The 19,908-nt window shown below is 39.7% G+C and overlaps 1 protein-coding gene across 1 annotated transcript in view; it reads left to right on the forward strand.

Moving 5' to 3' along the window:
* The window catches only part of LOC126095271 (probable E3 ubiquitin-protein ligase HERC1), an 814,023-nt gene that overhangs the window by 511,434 nt on the left and 282,681 nt on the right, over nucleotides 1-19,908 (forward strand). Inside the window, exon 46 of the mRNA XM_049910030.1 lies at nucleotides 5,878-6,049. Coding sequence (XP_049765987.1) covers nucleotides 5,878-6,049 — 172 coding nt within the window. The remainder of the gene's footprint in view (nucleotides 1-5,877; nucleotides 6,050-19,908) is intronic.

The following is a 19,908-nucleotide window of genomic DNA, read 5'->3' on the forward strand; positions in this document are numbered from 1 at the left end:
TAGTAGAGCAGAATGGGGAGCTCTGCGGAAGTCACAGACTTCGAATGTGGTCAGGTGATTGGGTGTCACTTGTGTCATATGTCCATACATAAGATTTCCACACTCCTAAACATCCCTAGGTCCACTGTTTCTGACGTGATAGTGAAGTGGAAACATGAAGGTACACTTACAGCACAAAAGCGTACAGGTCGACCTCATCTGTTGACTGACAGAAACTGCCAACACTTGAAGAGGCTCGTATTGTGTAATAGGCAGACATCTATCCAGACCATCACACAGGAGTTACAAACTGCATCAGGATCCACTGCAAGTACTATGACAGTTAGGCAGGAGGTAAGAAAACTTGGATTTCATGGTCGAGCGGCTGCTCATAAGCCGCCAGTAAATGCCATAAGACGCTTTGCTTGGTGTAAGGAGCATAAACATTGGACAATTGAACAGTGGAAAAATGTTGTGTGGAGTGACAAATCACGGTACACAATGTGGCGTCCACTGCAAGTACTATGACAGTTAGGCGGGAGGTAAGAAAACTTGGATTTCATGGTCAAGCGGCTGCTCATAAGCCGCCAGTAAATGCCATAAGACACTTTGCTTGGTGTAAGGAGCATAAACATTGGACAATTGAACAGTGGAAAAATGTTGTGTGGAGTGACAAATCACGGTACACAATGTGGCGATCTGATGACGGGGTGCGGATATGGCAAATGCCCTGTAACCATCATCTGCCAGCTTGTGTAGTGTCAACAGTAAAATTCGGAGGTGGTGGTGTTATGATGTGGTGATTTTTTTCATGGAGGGCGCTTGCACCCCTTGTTCTTTTGCATGGCACTATCACAGCGCTAGCCTACATTGATGTTTTAAGCACCTTGTTGCTTCCCATTGTTGAAGAGCAATTCAGGGATAGTGATAGCATCTTTCAACATGATTGAGCATCTGTTCATAATGCACGGCCTGTGGCGGTGTGGTTACATGACAATAACATCACTGTAATGGACTGACCTGCACAGAGTCCTGACTTGAATCCTATAGAACACATTTGGGATGTTTTGGAATGCCAACTTCATGCCAGGCCTAACTGACTGACATTGATACCTCTTCTTAGTGCAGCACCCTGTGAAGAATAGGCTACTATTCCCGAAGAAACCTTCCAGCACCTGACTGAACATATGTCTGCGAGATTGGAAGCTGTCATCAAGGCTAAGGGTGGGCCAACACCATATTGAATTCCAGCATTACCGATGGAGGGCACCATGAACTTGTAAGTCATTTTCAGTCAGGTGTCCGGATACTTTTGATCACATAGTGTATTTATTGAAAATATCAATAAATTTAAATAGGGTTGTCATTAGCAAGTTTTCAGAGCCAGTGCCTCTTTCTTCAGGCAGAAAGGTTGAAGGAGAAGGAAGAGGGATGAAGAAAAAGGATTAGAGAGGTCTAGAAAAAGGGGTAGATTTCAGGAAAGTCACCAGAAAGCCCCTGTGCCACAGTTCTTGGTGACATTCCTGAAATTTACCCCTTTTCCTAGACCTCTCCAGTCCTTTTCCTTCACCTCTCTTCATTCCCCTTCAACCCTTCTGCCTAAGGAAGGAGCCCCTGGCTCTAAAAGCTTGTCAATTAGGGCCATCTTTTATGTGTGTGTTCTGCCGCCACTTTGTGAGTAGATTTTTTATCTATCCAGTTAAATTATTTTGTCAATAACTGATTGTTTTTGTTATAAATTTAAATAGTTACATATAACGTTTCTGTGATCTGTGTATGCTACACCTGCTTTCATTTACAAGTACATGGACACATTGAACACTGAACACTGAACTGTCTGGTAGCAAGAGTGGACTAGGTTGTGTGCATCAGTACTAAACAAGGTCATTTGATTCAGCTGCTACAATCAGCAAATGCATTTAGAGTCTTCATAAGAGTTTATGAGCAATAGTAGACTCTAATGCCTAAAAGAAAACAAAGGATCAAGACAGTAGGAAATGTCAAATGACCTTTAGCACAATAAAATAGATTTTGTTTTAGTATGGAAGTAAATTATTTTTGCTGTAGCGATTGGCAAGTGCCAAAACTATTGCAGCAGACTGAGGGCACTGCCTGGTATTAAGTGCTTCTTACAGCTATGTGTCCACACTACCTCATTATGAGCCATTTCCTTTCCTCCCTCCTGAACCTATTATTTACTGTTGTTATTATGCTGGTGGTATTTTTCATTATATAGACTGCCTCCCTATACCTAAAACTAAATCTGTATTTCTCATTTACACGTACCACTGGCTGTCGGACACTGTAACTGCTTCAATTCCCCTAATAACTTATCCAGCTGTTACATCTGTGGCAAAAAGTTAAATGTCACACCACCACCACCACCACCACCACCTTTAGCTTCTCCATTTTTGTCTATGAAGATGGCCAGTTAGTGTTTATTAAAAGTTCTGTAAGGAAAGGGAAATTGAGAAAACCTTAAAATCAAGAATGTGTATACTTACAAATTTCATATCTTCAACATTTAGTTCCTGGTCCTACCTGTTTTAAATTAAATTGTGGGAAAGGTAATAAAGAGCAAAAGAACTCTCAGGCCCTTTCCTCCACTATAATTCTACTTAACATGACTGTTAATTTCCCACCATCCAGGAGGAGGATAACTAACACAGGGGCATAAACTATTTTTTTTCCCTCCAGCTTTATCATTCAACTAATTTTTCACTTCAAAAATGTGTGTCACATGAATTTTAAAGTAGGAGTGTTGAATGAACTATTACTAGGCATTGCAATCCCTTAATTCTTATGTTCAGATAATTGGTGATACCTTTTAGTTCAGTGCACAATACAGTGCCGAGAAGGTATACCATGTATGAATTACATCTACACCTACATATACAGGGTGTGTCTGAAATGAATGTAGAAAATGTATGGACCAATAGAGAGGGTCATAACAAAGCAACCCCCTTTGCATCCCTTAGCGTATGGTGCTAGGTGTCATTGAACAGTGTCATGCACCACCAAGAGGTTAGGGATACAACCTGCCATCTTAGCCATCATGGTAGTGAGTCTGCGGGGCAACGATTTCAATGTCTTTGTGACATCAGTGTAATAAAGAAGTTTTATGACCTTTATTTGCAAATGATGTAGTCGACATAGCTGCGGATATTCCAGGCAGGACATCACTATGGGTTTTCCACCTCTTACTGGGACATGAATGCATTGCTTTTGGCTGTGCAAATGTCTGTTTAATAGCTGTTGCATAGAGGGCAGCACATCTGCATGTTGCAGAGTCTGGTTTTCCCTGCATAATTTTGTCATCATACGGGGACACACTTGTGTTTGTTACTGTGTGGATCAGACAGGAAACAGAGCGCTGTTCTTGGGAGGAAAGGGCAGAGATGCATTGCGCATACAGGGTGGTGGATGGAAATGCTCATGCTACCCAATGTTTGTACATTCAGCAGTTTCCAAATCATCTATTACCAGACCCATGCACATGCACTGCCGGATGCACAGATACTTACGAGAGACAGATCCACTTGAGGTAAATTCTCCACTGGCACATTCTCGTAATGGCACATGTGCATTTAAGCCCTACTTCGAAACCCAGTGTATTTATTTTGTGTTATGGGTGTGAAGGCTTGATGGTCGTGGTTGCCAATGCACAGTGCATACACGTGGGCTTGAAGAAGAGGCATTAGCACTGCTAGAAAACACACCCTCAACAAGCTTGTAGCACGTTGCATGGGAAGTGTGTGTAAGCCATTCCACAATTTGGCATGTATGTCATGAAGGTGATTTGCACCCTAAACACCTTCAGAAGGTTCACGCCCTTAACCCAGATGATTTTCCACATCGATTGGATTCTGCCAGTGGTTTTTGCAAAAGGTGTGCTATTCAAGTGGACTTTCTGAACCTTATACTTTTTATGGATGAGGCATGAGACAGTATGTTCGACAGCTACAATCAACATGTGTGGGTGTTGGAAAATCCACATGCTGCCTTTGTTCATGGTCACCAAGACTGCTTCGCTGTCAACATCTGGGCTGGCTTCGTAGGTGATAATCTGCTCAGTCCATACATGTTTCCCCAGCGACTGGAACTCATACAGATACTTGAACTTTTTATGAAAAATTCTGCCAGAGTTTTTGGAACATGTTCCACTCAACATGTGACAGCGAACGTGGTAACAACACTGTGGTGCACCTGTGCTTTTCACACATGCAATGTGAATGCAATTGGATGAAACCTTTGGTGAGAACTGGATAGGCGCAGTGGGCCAGTGACATGGCCTGCATGTTTCCCCAACTTGACACCCAATAATTTTTGCCTTCTGGACCACGTGAGATCTGTTGCCGATGAAACACCCACTGAGACTGACGAAGAGCTGCTATGGTGCATTACGGCAGCCTCTGATGCAATTTCCACTTTGCCAGGATTGTTTGAAAGAGAGTGACAGTCACTCCAGCATCATTGCATGGTGTACATTCAGGCAGGAGGGCATAATTTTGAGCTCTTTTTGTAACTGTTTTCAAATAAAGACTATAAAACTTTACCCCTATTGGCAGCGTGCGACACTGTTCAGTGACACTTAGCACCATACGCTAAGACATGGGTTGCTACGTGAAATATGCTTGTTATGATCCACTCTACCAGTGCCCTCATTTTCTACATTAATTTCAGATACACCCTGCATGCTGCGTGACCAACCATATATAAGGGGGGGGATCAAAAAGTTTCTATTTGAGGGCATTGCTGCAGTATATATGCAACCTGGTACAACTATGGTGCGGGTATGTCAGCACCAACATGTAGGCAAAAGATTAGGATGGCATTTGTGTCTTTCCGGCATGCATGTGAAAAATTCAGAAACGTGAACTACGGTGATTACCAACAAATGCGTCCAAACAGGACCAACATACTGTTATTCTTTTCTTAGCTGCCTAAGGACAAATACCAGTAGACATGCTTCAAAAAATAAAGAATGTGTATGAGGCAGCATTCCTGTCAAAAACCACCACCAAGGGGTGTTGCTGCTTCATGGTAACACACAACCCCATATTACAAATGTGGTAACACAGAAGCTGTGCGAAATCAGGTGGGAGACACTCAGGGACTCACCCTATAGTCCTGAGCTCTCCCCATGTGATTATCACACCTTGGGTCCCTTAAACAAGACTGTGAAGGATCAAAGATTCCTTTCAGCTGATGATGTGCATCAGGCTGGTTACTGAAATATTCTGGCGGCAGTACATGGTGTTTTACCAAATGAGACTCTTCAACCTGGTGTGTCGACAGGATGAGTGCTTCAATGCTCACAGTGATTTGGCCTGACTAACGTTCTGATTCTGGACTGTAAGGCCTTTGATCATAAACTGATTGCACCTTATACAGGTAGTACTTTGTAGAGGATGCAAACTGTACCTCTTGTTATCCTGTTCTGTTTATGAATGGTCCACAACATAGAATGACTGCCCGTGTTCCTCCATATGAACTTGATATAACCTCTTTTTACTGTCATGGTCATTTCAGGAGATATATATGGTAGGGAGAAATGAGTTTCCTGCTTCTTCCCAGAAAGTAGTGCCAGAAACTATTCATGATGCTCAGTGCCTCACTTGTAATGTTAACGGTTGGAGTTGGGTGAACATTTCTGTAATGCTCCACAGTTATGAAATCAACCTGTGAAGAACTATTTTGCTCTTCTGTGTGTCTTTTATATTTATAGTGTTCTTGTATAGTTCAGTTAATGAATCAATCACATCATACTATAGTATAATCATTTTTCCTTATTCTGTTACCTTCTATATGTGGAAGCTTTCTCTGTGGTAAACTTTTGATGTAAGCATTAGGTGAATTTTATTGTTCATACTCAATACCGTTAAACATCTTCAACAGGTTCAGCAAGATCGGGAAGAATTGATACAAGCCAAAAGCATTTAGGTAAACAAGCATCTCAGTTATCATCATCACAGGATCGAATCACTGCACTACAACGCATAACACTGGCCGCTCAAGTGCTAGTTGCTCGATCCACAGTCATGAGTGCACTTGCCCTTCTATCTGTCAGGTAAGCCTTTAGAGTCTGAAGTGGAATTATAAGTAAATTAGTTTTACTCATATTTTATGGAATTTATTTTAAGGAAAATACTGAACCATTACTGTTGAGGTACAGGTTTTGGCAACATTGATGCAAGCATATAGGTGTCCGAAGAGGGGGCATTGGAGTACAGAGTTTTGATTCATTACAGAATTCTCACTTCTAAAAGTGAGTGGATAACAATCTGTTTTCTGGGATGCAAGTGACTTAGTAAGCTTTTGTGTTATCTATACACTTCTGTTCTTGTGACATTACTCATCTCAAAACGGACCTTCTCACTAATAGCAAATATTTAAAAATAGCAGTTTTAGAGTCTTGCACACCTCCTCCATGTAAATATCAGCAGATGCCTACCTGAAAGCACCACAAAATTTAATATGTTTGTGTGTAAAAAAGGCTGTTCTAGAAGTAAATTCAATCCCGCGTCCGGCCATCCTGATTTAGGTTTTCCATGATTTCCCTAAATCGCTCCAGGCAAATGCCGGAATGGTTCCTTTCAAAGGGCACGGCCGACTTCCTTCCCCGCTTCCCCGTCCTTCCCTAATTCGATGAGACCGATGACCTCGCTGTCTGGTCTCCTTCCCCAAAACAATCCCCCCCCCCTCTAGAAGTAAAAGCTAATTATAAGGATAGTTTTGCGCAGCTGTACAAATGTTAGCATACTCATTTCAACAGTAATTAAGTGTAAGTGTAAAAGAACGATATAGTGCCAAACATAATGTCTTTGCAGAGATGCAACTACTGTTTGAAATTTGTAGTTGGTTATTTATTTCAATCAAAGCAGTGATGTGATATAGCTGACCATCTGAAAAATGCTCCTGCCTGAGCACAAAAAAGGTGGATATTCTCCTCTTTAAAAGAGTCTGACGGAAAAGTGGGGAACCAATCCTCTTTCGAGTTTCCTCAGCAAAAATTTTAGTATGTGTATGTATTCGTGGTTTTTTAACACCAAACATTCTGAATCCTTTTACCCAATCTCTCTTTCTAGTGAAGCCTTCACAATCGGCATCTCTCTTTCACTGTCACTGTCTATATGTCTCTTTCCTATTGTCTCCTATTTCTCCCATTGGCACTTTCCCCCGTCTGCCTCTCCCACTGTCACTTTCTTCATCCCTTTCTCTCACTTCTCTGGCAGTTTCAATGACTCTATGTCCCACTGCCATTACCTTTGTCCCAGTCTTTTTCTCACTCATTGCCACAGTCTCTCTCTTTTTTGCTTACAGCTGGGTGACTTTTATTCAGCCATCATTCTCTTCTCTCAATGCATGTCCTTGGGGATGCTTTGCTCAGGGTTTTGACCCCTAGACTGGTAAACTTCAACACATGGGTGACTCTCTCTCTCTCTCTCTCTCTCTCTCTCTCTCTCTCTCTCTCTCCACCTCTCCACCATCTCTTATCTCTTTTGCTCCCAGTGCTACTACATTCATCATCCATCTTTCTTTCTCTTTTAATGCCACTGTCTTTCTCTGACCATCACAATCTCCTCTCTCTCTTTGGTTACCATTGCTATTGTTTTCATATCTTTTCCTTTCATTGTCAGTTTCTCTCTCCCATCATCACTTTCTCCTCTCTCTTTCTCTGCCATTGGCACCATTCCCTCTGTCTTCCACCATTGGTATCTCCCTGCTACCCCCTTTCAGCACAAAGAAGTGCAAATATGTCCACATGACAAGTTTTTTGGTGAGGAATGCAAAATGAGGATTGAGGCAGCTGGTTCCCCACTTTCCTTTCACAGTCTTTTAAAGGGATGTATATTCACCTTTTCACCTTTTTTGTGCTCAGACAGCAGCTTTTTTCAGCTGGTTCCCTTCTTTCCCTCGTTAAATCATGGTGTGCTGCTTACATAAAACGACTTCTGTAGGTCAGTAAAGTTTTGCCTGTTTGCTTATAAACTGCAAGTAATTAACATACTTTGAAAAACATACACAACTAATAAGTACACATAATATAAAGTTACAAAATCATGTACCATCCAAAGTAAGTTCAGGCAATGCTTGATTTCCAACAACAAAGAATTTTGTATGACAACATAATATGGTACTTGAAGTGCAAGGTGACACAATTGAATAATTTCCAGGTCAAGACAGGCTTTATAGATAGTTTGGTGACTTCAGAACCCTTGAGATGACCACAGAACTCTTGCCATGTGTTCACTACATCAGTTAAAACTACCAGATATTACATACATATTTTACCTGCTTAAATACAGTAATTTGGAACCTCTGGTGATGGATAATGGTATAAAAATTTCAAGGTTGCCCAAGAACACCATCTTAAGAATATGTTAAAAATTTCTACTATTTGCGATGAATAAAAATTATACACATGGCCATCCCGGCGACTAGCGCGCGGTTTGGTGTTCTCGTAAAGATAAGTTATTTTAGATTATAAAACATATAGATTAGTACTGATTACGTGGTAAATAAGTGTATTGGTGTGCCGTTTAAGTGTACCATTAAAGGTTTCAATTTTCTTTACGTAATATAGCAGAAAACGCGAAAAGACCGTACAGTCGTATTTTCTGTTTACGTTCTGCTGCAGCAAATCTATAGAATTTCGTTTAGTTGTTCCTTGCTCTCTCCAGCAATTTAACTTAGCGTACCTCTTCATTATTTAACTAGCATTTCCGGAAAGTAGTGTAAAGTTTAACTTGTTGTTTCAGAAACTTTGCACTTTTGTTTTTGTTTACACACAGTTGCGTATAGGCCAAATTTGTGTAACCATATTTTCGTGTTTATCTGTAATTTAACTGACTTATTCTTAATAAATTATTACGTTTATCATGAGTGAAAAGTGCTTGACTTGCCGTAGAATAGTTAGGTCGGGGCTTTGGTGTGATGGGTGCTGTAGTTTTTTCCATGTGGGTGACTGTAGTGGCGTGGGAATAGGGGAAGTAAATGAGACTCATCAGTGGTTTTGTAGGATTTGTAGTAGAGATAGGAAGATACTGGAACAGGAGGGGAAAATTGCTGCCCTTCAGGCTGAGTTAGACAAGGCCAGGGGAGATCTTGACAGGTTAAGGAGGGAGAAGGGTAAAGAGAGGTGGGAAGTGGCAACAGGCAACAGGAGGAACAGGCCTAGAACTTTGTCTGACAGCTTTATGGTGAATGTGGAAAATAGATTTGACCTGTTGCTTCAGTTAGAAGCTGGTGAGCCTCAAGCAGTTACAGGTGTAGACAGGGCACAACAAACTTTCAGCAGCAAATTGAAAAGTAAGAATGTAGGGAAATCAGTAAAGAGAAAGAAAGTGTTGTTGTTAGGTAGTTCCCATGGAAGAGGTGTTGGCCAACTCTTGCAGGATGAACTAGGATCAGAATACCAGGTCACCAATTTTTTTAAACCTAGTGCTGGTCTGGAGCAGGTGACAGAGGATTTAGGATCACTTTGCAAAGATTTCACTAAGGAAGACACCGTGGTTATAGTGGGTGGGGCAGGTAACAGTATTGACAGAGATCCTGGGTACAGCATAGAGTGTGACCTGGCGAAGATTGCATCAGCATCGAGGCATACCAGTGTTGAGTTTGTATCTGTTCTTGGGCGCCATGACCGACCTCATTTGAACTCTTCTGTCAAGAGAGTTAATTTGGAGCTGGAACGGCTGCTCGTGTCGGGTGCGGGGTCACACATTGGTGTGGTTCATGTTGATTCTATCAGTAGGTGGCATTATACTAGGCATGGCCTTCACCTCAACAGGAAGGGGAAGGGTAAATTGGCTGGGGAAATAGCAGGAAAGTTAAAGGGGGGAGGCACTGTCATGAGTGGTAAAATACCAGTGGTTATAGGATTCAGAAAAGACCCTTTTTTAGGGTAGGGAGGACAGAAAGAAAACAAATTTTAAGAGAGGTTAGAACTGAGACAAACCTTCAGTTTGAGAAAGAAATCAAAAAACATAATTCCAGCTTATTACATCAACATAAACAGCCATTGGTTAAGAATTTTCAACTGTCAGCAGATATTTTAACTCCACCCAATTTTAACTCAGTCAATGTGAAATGTCAGCTATCTTTATTGCATCAAAATATTCGAGGACTGAGAAATAAAATTAATGAATTAACTATCTGCATAGATGAATTAGAGTCTTCAAACCCAGCTGACATAATCTGCCTCTCCGAACATCATGTGACCACTGGTATAGAACTTTTAAGTGTTACAGGGTTTAGGTTAGCATCTCACTTTTGTAGATCAGAAATGGAGAAAGGAGGAGTTGCCACATTCATCAGGAACTGTCATAAATTTAAGAACATAGACATTCATAAATTTTGCCTAGAACAGCATATGGAAGCATGTGCAACAGAATTAGATTTTCACAAAAAATCTTTCATAATATTAAGTGTATATCGAGCACCTGCAGGTAACTTTAATCTGTTTGTAAACCACCTTGAAGCTGTACTGGCCCATTTAACAACCAAAAACAAAGAAATAGTGGTTGCTGGTGATTTCAATGTAGATTTCCTTAAAGACTCTCCCAATAAGAACTTATTTGAGTTAGTAACACTATCATTCAACTTAATTCCCACAGTAAAGTTCCCCACTAGGATAGCCACTTGCTCACAAACAGCCATTGATAATATCTTTATAGAAAAGTCAAATGAACAAAATTATATTACAAAACCAATAGTCAATGGCCTCACAGACCATGACATGCAGTTCCTTCTGTTAAATGTTAATACTGAACAGGATATAAAATCTGTTAAATCTGAGCTCAAAAGGGTAATCAGTAAGCCAAAATTTGATTATTTTAGGACACTCCTCAGAGACATTCACTGGACTGATGTTTACAGTGCTCATGGCATGAATGAAAAATATAACATTTTTGCTAATAAAGTGCTTACCTTATTCGAACACTGCTTTCCCCCAAAACTTACCAAGGTTAGAGCAAAGTCTACAAAGAAGCCATGGATTACTCGAGGAATAGGGGTATCTTGTAAAACCAAAAGAAAACTGTATCTGTCAATCCGAAACATTTCCAATGTTGATGCTATAGCACATTATAAGAAATACTGCAAAATATTAAAGACTGTAATACGGATGTCAAAGCAAATATATTACAAGGAAAAGATAGTCATATCAGATAACAAAATAAAGACAATATGGGATATAGTGAAGGAGGAGACCGGTAGAACCAGACATGAAGAGGAACAAATAGCATTAAGAGTAAATGATGCATTGGTGACAGATGTGTATAGTGTTGCAGAACTTTTAACAAACATTTTATAAGTGTTACTGAAAAGATGGGGTTGTCAGGTTCGGTAGATGCTGCTATGGATTACCTTAGACCAGACATTTCAAGTAACTTCCATAATATGAATTTGACCCTCACTACCCCAACAGAAATAATGTCCATCATAAAATCTTTAAAATCAAAAACATCTAGTGGGTGTGATGAAATATCAACAAAGTTAATTAAAGAATGTGATTCTGAGCTAAGTAACATATTAAGCTATCTGTGTAACCAGTCGTTTATCAGTGGAATATTTCCTGAATGGCTGAAATATGCTGAAGTTAAGCCACTGTTTAAGAAGGGAGATAAAGAAATAGCATCAAATTTCCGTCCAATTTCACTGTTGCCAGCATTCTCAAAAATTTTCGAAAAAGTAATGTACAGTCGTCTTTATAACCATCTTATCTCAAATAACAAAGTCACAGTTTGGATTTCTAAAAGGTTCTGATATTGAGAAGGCTATCTACACTTACAGTGAAAATGTACTTAATTCATTAGACAAAAAATTGCAGGCAACTGGTATTTTTTGTGATCTGTCAAAGGCATTTGACTGTGTAAATCACAATATCCTTTTAAGTAAACTAGAATATTATAGTGTAACAGGAAATGCTGCAAAATGGTTCAAATCTTATATCTCTGGCAGGAAACAAAGGGTGTTATTAGGAAAGAGACATGTATCAAGCTATCAGGCATCATCCAACTGGGAGTTAATTACATGTGGGGTCCCACAAGGTTCCATTTTGGGGCCCTTACTTTTCCTTGTGTATATCAATGACCTTTCATCAGTAACATTACCAGATGCCAAGTTTGTTTTGTTTGCCGATGATACAAACATTGCAATAAATAGCAAATCAAGTGTAGTCTTAGAAAGATCAGCCAATAAAATATTTGTGGACATTAATCACTGGTTCCTAGCCAATTCTTTGTCACTAAACTTTGAAAAAACACACTACATGCAGTTCAGAACATGTAAGGGGTGTCCCAAGAGTATATGTCTAACATATGATGACAAGAAGATAGAAGAAGTGGACAGTGTTAAATTCTTGGGATTACAGCTTGATAATAAATTCAACTGGGAGGAGCACACCACAGAACTGCTGAAGCGTCTTAACAAATCTCTGTTTGCAATGCGAATTTTGTCAGACATAGGGGATATAAAAATGAAAAAGCTGGCATACTATGCTTACTTTCATTCCATAATGTCATATGGGATTATTTTTTGGGGTAATTCATCAAGCCAAGCTAAAGTTTTCCGGGCACAAAAACGTGCAGTAAGAATTATATGTGGTGTGAACTCAAGAACATCCTGCAGAAGCCTGTTTAGGGAACTAGGGATACTAACTACAGCTTCCCAATATATTTATTCCTTAATGAAATTTGTCATTAAAAATATATCACTTTTTCAAACCAACAGCTCAATTCATGGAATCAATACTAGAAATAAGAATAATCTTCACAAGGATTTAAAGTCACTTAGTCTTGTACAAAAAGGTGTGCATTATTCAGGAACACACATTTTCAATAACTTGCCAGCAACCATAAAAAGCTTAACAACCAATGAAATTCAGTTTAAGAGAAGCCTAAAGGATTTATTGGTGGCCAACTCCTTCTACTCCATTGATGAATTTCTTAGTAAAACCAACTGATTTGTATATAAGTACAACATAACTTCTGCACAATTTCAGTGCAGTAATGTGTTCACTGAAAATTTGTGTGTGTGTGTGTGTGTGTGTGTGTGTGTGTGTGTGTGTGTGTGTGTGTGTGTGGTTGTGTGTAAGTATAATCTAACTTCTGCACCATTTCAGTGCAGTAATGTGTTCATTGTAAATAAGTATTTCAGTAGTTGTATTACATGTTTATTACCTTATAAATAAATAAAAAACTTTTTTATTTTAAATTCAGTGCATTAGTATTTGTAAAATGACTCTTAGTGTTCATTAAAATATGACGATCATTCCACTTGGGACCTGTGGAATGGTACATTAGCTTATTTGTTTTAGTTGTAAATAGTTGTCATGTATTGTTGTTTTTCTGACATGTTCCACATCCTGGAGGACCTCCTCACTATGGATCAATTGGAATGAAAGTAAATCTAATCTAATCTAATCTAAACCCGACAACTGACATGTTCCGCACCCAGTGTGCAACTGCCTATGAACAAATGGTGCTTTTAAAGGCCACCTAAGGCCCACCCTAGACCACATCTAATGCAAAAGAACCAACTGATTTGCTCAATTTGCCTGAGCTGGAGCAAGTGTGTAATGTTTAAATTTAGACCCTGTACTGTAGGATAAGTGCAGTATGCCCATTCTTCCAGTAGGTATAGAAATGGTTGTTAGGTTGAGGTCTATCCAAAACACTTGATTCCTTATCTCTGTGATCAATAAAACCCCAGATATGACACCCTAAAAAATCACATTTTCGCACATTGCTTTTTCAGGTAATTTGGTATCGTGCACTTTTGTAATGGACAAATTACCAGTTTTGTCTTCATATCTACAAAAAGATTAAACAATACTTACCTTCATTTACTACTGCTTATAGCCACATATAAAAGACACACATTTCCTAGCTTTTGGAACTAAAAAGTACCTTCCTTGCTGAGAAGAGATAGATAGGTTCTAGATGGTTAAAATGGAAGAGCAGCTCACTCATCCCCTTGGATGAGACTGACCCAAAAATGATAGCGTTCGTCTACTCTGATGCTGACTAAACATAGGTCCCTCTAATCCTAGAATCTGATTGACTCGCTCTTTCTTTTTAACCTTTTAGAACCTATCCATCCTTCCTCCCCATGGAGAAATTATTAGGCCCAAAAGCTAGGAAGTGTTTCACTTTTGCTTTTATCAATATCTATCAGTAGCACAAACTGTGTGTGACACAGTATGAAGTGAAGGAAAACAGCTCAACATTTGATGTCAACAAAATTCTCTTTTCAGAAACATTTTTCTTGCCTTTGAGAGAGTGTATTTTATATCCCCTCTACTTTGACCTTTGTCAGTTATTTTGTTGCCCAAATAGCAAAACTCATCTACTGCTTACAGTGTCTCATTTTGTAATGTGATTCCCCCTGCTTCACCTGACTTAATTTGATTATGTTCCAATATCATTGTTTTAGTTTTGTTGATAGTCATCCTACAAAATATTTTCAAGGCACAGTCTGTCCCATTAAACTGGACTTCCAAGTCTTTTTCCCATCTGACAGAACTACAATGTCATCAGCAGATCACAGAGTTTGTCCTCCTTCCCTGATACTTCCTTTCTTTCCTTCACTCATGCCACGTAGATTGAATAATATGTAGGTTCAGGTGCAACCCTGTCTCACTTCCATCTCAACTACCACTTTTCCCTTTCATGTCCATTGACTCTTATAATTGCAAGGCAGTTTTCTGTACAAGCTGTGGGTGGAGTCTTGTTCCCTGTATTTTATCCCTGATACCTTAAGTATCTCAAAGAATGCATTGTGGTCAAAATTTTTCTCTAAATCTTTAATTGCTGTAAATGTAAGTTTGCCTTTCATCAGTCATCTTTTAACGTAAGTCGTAGGGTCAGTATTGCCCTCTTGTGTTCCCACATTTGTCTTGAACCTAAACTGATTTTCATTTATGTTGGTTTCTACCAGTCTTTCCATTCTACTATAAATAATTCTTAATGTGTTATGCAACCATGACTTATTAACCTGATGATTCAGTAATATTCACATCTGTCAGCCACTGCTGCCTTTGGAATTCGAATTCTTGATTAAGAATCTTTGCCTCAGTTATATATTTTACATGCCAGTTGAAAAAGCTGTGCCATGCTATGTTCTTTCATAGATCTTAATAATTCTGAAGGAAAGTCATCTATCCCATGTGCTTTGTTTTATCTTTAAGTCTTTCAGTGCTCTGCAGAATTCTTCTTGCATTATCATTCCTCATATCTCATCTTCATCTGCTTCCTCCTTCCTTTCCATAATACTGCCACCAAGTTCATTTCCTTTGTATAACTCTTTTATATGTTCTTTCAAACTTTTAAACTTCCTTTCATTGCTTGCTATTGGCTTGCCGTTTAAACTCTTAATATTTGTACAACTGTTATTCTTTTCACCAAAGGTTTCTTTAATTTTCCTCTAGGCAGCATCTGTCTCTTCACAGTCAAGCATGTGCCGCATCTAGCCGTTCGATCTGTCCCATTTTGCACTTTCTGTCACTCACATTTTTTATACAGCCTTATTCCCATTTGACAGCTTTATTTATTGCAATTTTATATTTTTTTCATTTCATCAGTTAAGTTCAGTATCTCAAGCATTAACCAAGGATTTCTGTTGAGCCTTGTCTTTTTGCCTATTTTGTCTTCTGCTGCATTCACTATTTCATCTCTCAAAGTTACCCATTTGTCTCCTATCATAGCCCTTCTTATCTTTCAATCAATCGTTACCAAATGCTCTCTTTGACATTACTCACAAGCAGTGAATGTTTGAATTTTTGTATGCCTGTCTCCTTGATTTTGTACATTTCTAGTTTCTTTTCTTTTTTTCTTTCTTTCTTCTTCTTTCTTTCTTTCTTTTTTTTCAACCTGCAGTTTGAAACCAGTAAATTGTGGTCAAAGCCCGTATCTGCTGTTGGAAATGTTTTTCCATTGTATAATCTTGAAATGTCTGGGTTTCTCCAGGTCTGTTCCAGGTGTTCAGCCCACTTTCATGATTCCTGTTTGAATTTTGCTGTGTGAAAACTTCTACAAAGTGCTTTCCCCTTTTACTTCTTTCTCCCAGCCAATGCCCCTACTCTTTCTTCCTTGTCTTCCATTTTCTACTACCAAATTCCAATCCCCCATAACAATTACATTTTTGTCTCTTTTCACAAATTCAATAACTTCTTTTATTTCATCATACATTCTTTGTGTCTCTTCATTTTCTACAGTGCTAGCAGGCTTATAAAATTTTGCTTATGTGTTAGGTGCTGTCTTCGTTCACTGTGCTGTTCGTAGTAGTTTTCGTATTTGCTTATCAGTCCTATTCCTGCATTACTGATATTTGATTTTGTGTTGATTACTTTGTTTTCACCTGACCAGAAATCCTTTTCTACCCGCTACCCATCCATTGAGCAAGCAGTAAAGGAAACAAAAGAAAAATTCGGAGTAGGTATTAAAATTCATGGAGAAGAAGTAAAAACTTTGAGGTTCGCCGATGACATTGTAATTCTGTCAGAGACAGCAAAGGTCTTGGAAGAGCAGTTGAACGGAATGGACAGTGTCTTGAAAGGAGGATATAAGATGAACATCAACAAAAGCAAAACGAGGATAATGGAATGTAGTCAAATTAAGTCGGGTGATGCTGAGGGAATTAGATTAGGAAATGAGACACTTAAAGTAGTAAAGGAGTTTTGCTATTTGGGGAGTAAAATAACCGATGATGGTCGAAGTAGAGAGGATATAAAATGTAGACTGGCAATGGCAAGGAAAGCATTTCTCAAGAAGAGAAATTTGTTAACATCGAGTATAGATTTAAGTGTCAGGAAGTCGTTTCTGAAAGTATTTGTATGGAGTGTAGCCATGTATGGAAGTGAAACATGGACGATAACTAGTATGGACAAGAAGAGAATAGAAGCTTTCGAAATGTGGTGCTACAGAAGAATGCTGAAGATAAGGTGGGTAGATCACGTAACTAATGAGGAGGTATTGAATAGGATTGGGGAGAAGAGAAATTTGTGGCACAACTTGACTAGAAGAAGGGATCGGTTGGTAGGACATGTTTTGAGGCATCAAGGGATCACAAATTTAGCATTGGAGGGCAGCGTGGAGAGTAAAAATCGTAGAGGGAGACCAAGAGATGAATACACTAAGCAGATTCAGAAGGATGTAGGTTGCAGTAGGTACTGGGAGATGAAGAAACTTGCACAGGATAGAGTAGCATGGAGAGCTGCATCAAACCAGTCTCAGGACTGAAGACCACAACAACAGCAACAACAACCCATCCATTAGCATACTGCTCTTACACTGGTCTCTCTCTCTATCTCTCTATCTCTCTCTCTCTCTCTCTCTCTCTCTCTCTCTCTCTCTCTCTCTCTCTCTCTCTCTGCAGTCTGGTTTTTCTTGTAGTCTCCCACCCCTCCACCCTTGTCCCCCAATTTGTTCCTTCATTTCATTGTGTGCCACACTTTAGTTGACTGAGTGGGCTGGTGTCATATTCCTACGCTGATCACTTGCTACCCTCCCTCTCACTGTAGCTATTGCCCTCCATTGTCTGAAAGGTTTGCAACAGTTTCAATATTGTTTATCTTCCCTTTGACCACTCAACACCTGAACTGTGTACTGATCATTACCTTTACTTTTTTCATTGTTTCTATATGTTATGAATTTCTTTTAGTGCAACTTATTAATTTGTGTCTCAATATAGACGTCTGTAGTCCCTCCGCAGTTCTGATAGGTTGGTGTTAGTGGAAGTATCCAGATAACCCGGACGGTGTAACACTGTGCCAAGATGTGCTGGCCGTGCACCAAGGCATGTTTAGCCACAGGGTGATCCTCATTACCAACAAACACTGTCTGCCTGTGTCCATTCATTCGAATGGACAGTTTGTTGCTGGTTATTCACACATAGAAAGCTTTACAGTGTAGGCAGGTTATTTGGTAAATCACGTGGGTGCTTTCACACGTGGCTCTGCCTTTGATCATGTACACCTTCCGGGTTACAGGACTGGAGTAGGTGATGGTGGGAGGGTGCATGGGACAGGTTTTACACTGGGGGCGGTTACAAGGGTAGGAGTCAGAGGGTAGGGAAGGTGGTTTGGGGATTTCATAGGGATGAACCAAGAGGTTACGAAGGTTAGGTGGACGGCGGAAAGACACTCTTGTTGGAGCGGGAAGGATTTCATGAAGGATGGATCTCATTTCAGGGCAGGATTTGAGGAAGTCGTATCCCTGCTGGAGAGCCACATTCAGAGTCTGATCCAGTCCCGGAAAGTATCCTGTAATAAGTGGGGCACTTTTGGGGTTCTTCTGTGGGAGGTTCTGGGTTTGAGGGGATGAGGAAGTGGCTCTGGTTATTTGCTTATGTTGTCTTTCAACAACTTCTTTGCCTCTGTACTTCTGCCTCGACTGACATCTCTGCCCAAACTCTTTGCCTGTACAAATGTCTGCTTGTGTCTGTGTATGTGCGGATGGATATGTGTGTGTGTGTACGAGTGTATACCTGTCCTTTTTTCCCCCTAAGGTAAGTCTTTCCGCTCCCGGGATTGGAATGACTCCTTACCCTCTCCCTTAAAACCCACATCCTTTCGTCTTTTCCTCTCCTTCCCTCTTTCCTGACGAAGCAACCATTGGTAGCGAAAGCTTGAATTTTGTGTGTCTGTCTGTGTTTGTTTGTGTGTCTATCGACCTGCCAGCGCTTGTGTTTGGTAAGTCACATCATCTTTGTTTTTCACTTTGTGTTTGTTTGTGTGTCTATCGACCTGCCAGCGCTTTTGTTTGGTACGTCTCAAAATCTTTGTTTTTAGATATATTTTTCCCACGTGGAATGTTTCCCTCTATTTTATATATATAATAATTACATGCAATATGTACATTTCTGGACATTGTGGTGGTATGCTTCTATGAAGAAGATATTGACGTCTACTAAATCAATACTAGGCTTCTGAAGATGACAAATCAATTTGTCAAAACTGGTAAAGCGTAATAAAAAAATATATTTGCAACTGATGACTGAAATTTGTTCTGAAAAACATACATACTACAGTCGCTGAAAATTACAGCCAGGAATAAAAAAATAGCCTTTTGCCAGCACTCAGTGTTTGATTACATTTGGTAGATTATACAGTAACTAAACTCTTATATGTGCAGCATGAATTCTTATGATAGCCTGCTTTACAATTTGTGCTGTACGCATGCACTCTTCCAAATGTTACGTCATAACTGATGGAATAACCTTCATAATCAAGGATTGAGTTATGTATGTGGTTTCTCTTACTGTGCCAGCAATTTTTCTGTTTAGCAGTTTAAATTGACGTGTCTGTCAAATGGTTCAAATGGCTCTAAGCACTATGGGACTTAACTTCTAAGGTCATCAGTCCCCTAGAACTTAGAACTACTTAAACCTAACTAACCTAAGGACATCACACACATCCATGCCCGAGGCAGGATTCGAACCTGCGACCGTAGCGGTCGCGCGGTTTCAGACTGGAGCGCCTTTAACCGCTTGGCCACCACGGCCGGCGACGTGTCTGTCATAAAGTGTTACTACTAGTGGGTTGACACAGGTTAAATGTCTATGCTGAGAAAATTTGTACTAGAATAGAATGTCAGATATCCAAATGTTAGTTGGGCTCATGTGGCCTTCTCTCCTAGAATAAATACTGAAATGCAGTTGTTGACCACATTTAGAATTCTTACTGGTGCCATTTACAATGTTTGTTTCTTATGTTCTGTTTTCCTACTTCTCCTCAGCCCCTTCTATATCTTTATCCACATGAATTTATTTATTTCTCTGCAGATCTTATTTTTTACTTAGTAGTGTACATCTGGGTGTTCTGCTGAGTTTGTATTTTCATTTTTCCCTCAATATTTTGACGACTGATGCAGTCATCTTCTTCAAGTGCTGCCAAGGTATGCTGTTATGTATTCTTACTGTCTGAAC

The sequence above is a fragment of the Schistocerca cancellata genome, chromosome 8 (genome assembly GCF_023864275.1).
Source record: "Schistocerca cancellata isolate TAMUIC-IGC-003103 chromosome 8, iqSchCanc2.1, whole genome shotgun sequence".
Lineage (NCBI taxonomy): Eukaryota > Metazoa > Arthropoda > Insecta > Orthoptera > Acrididae > Schistocerca > Schistocerca cancellata.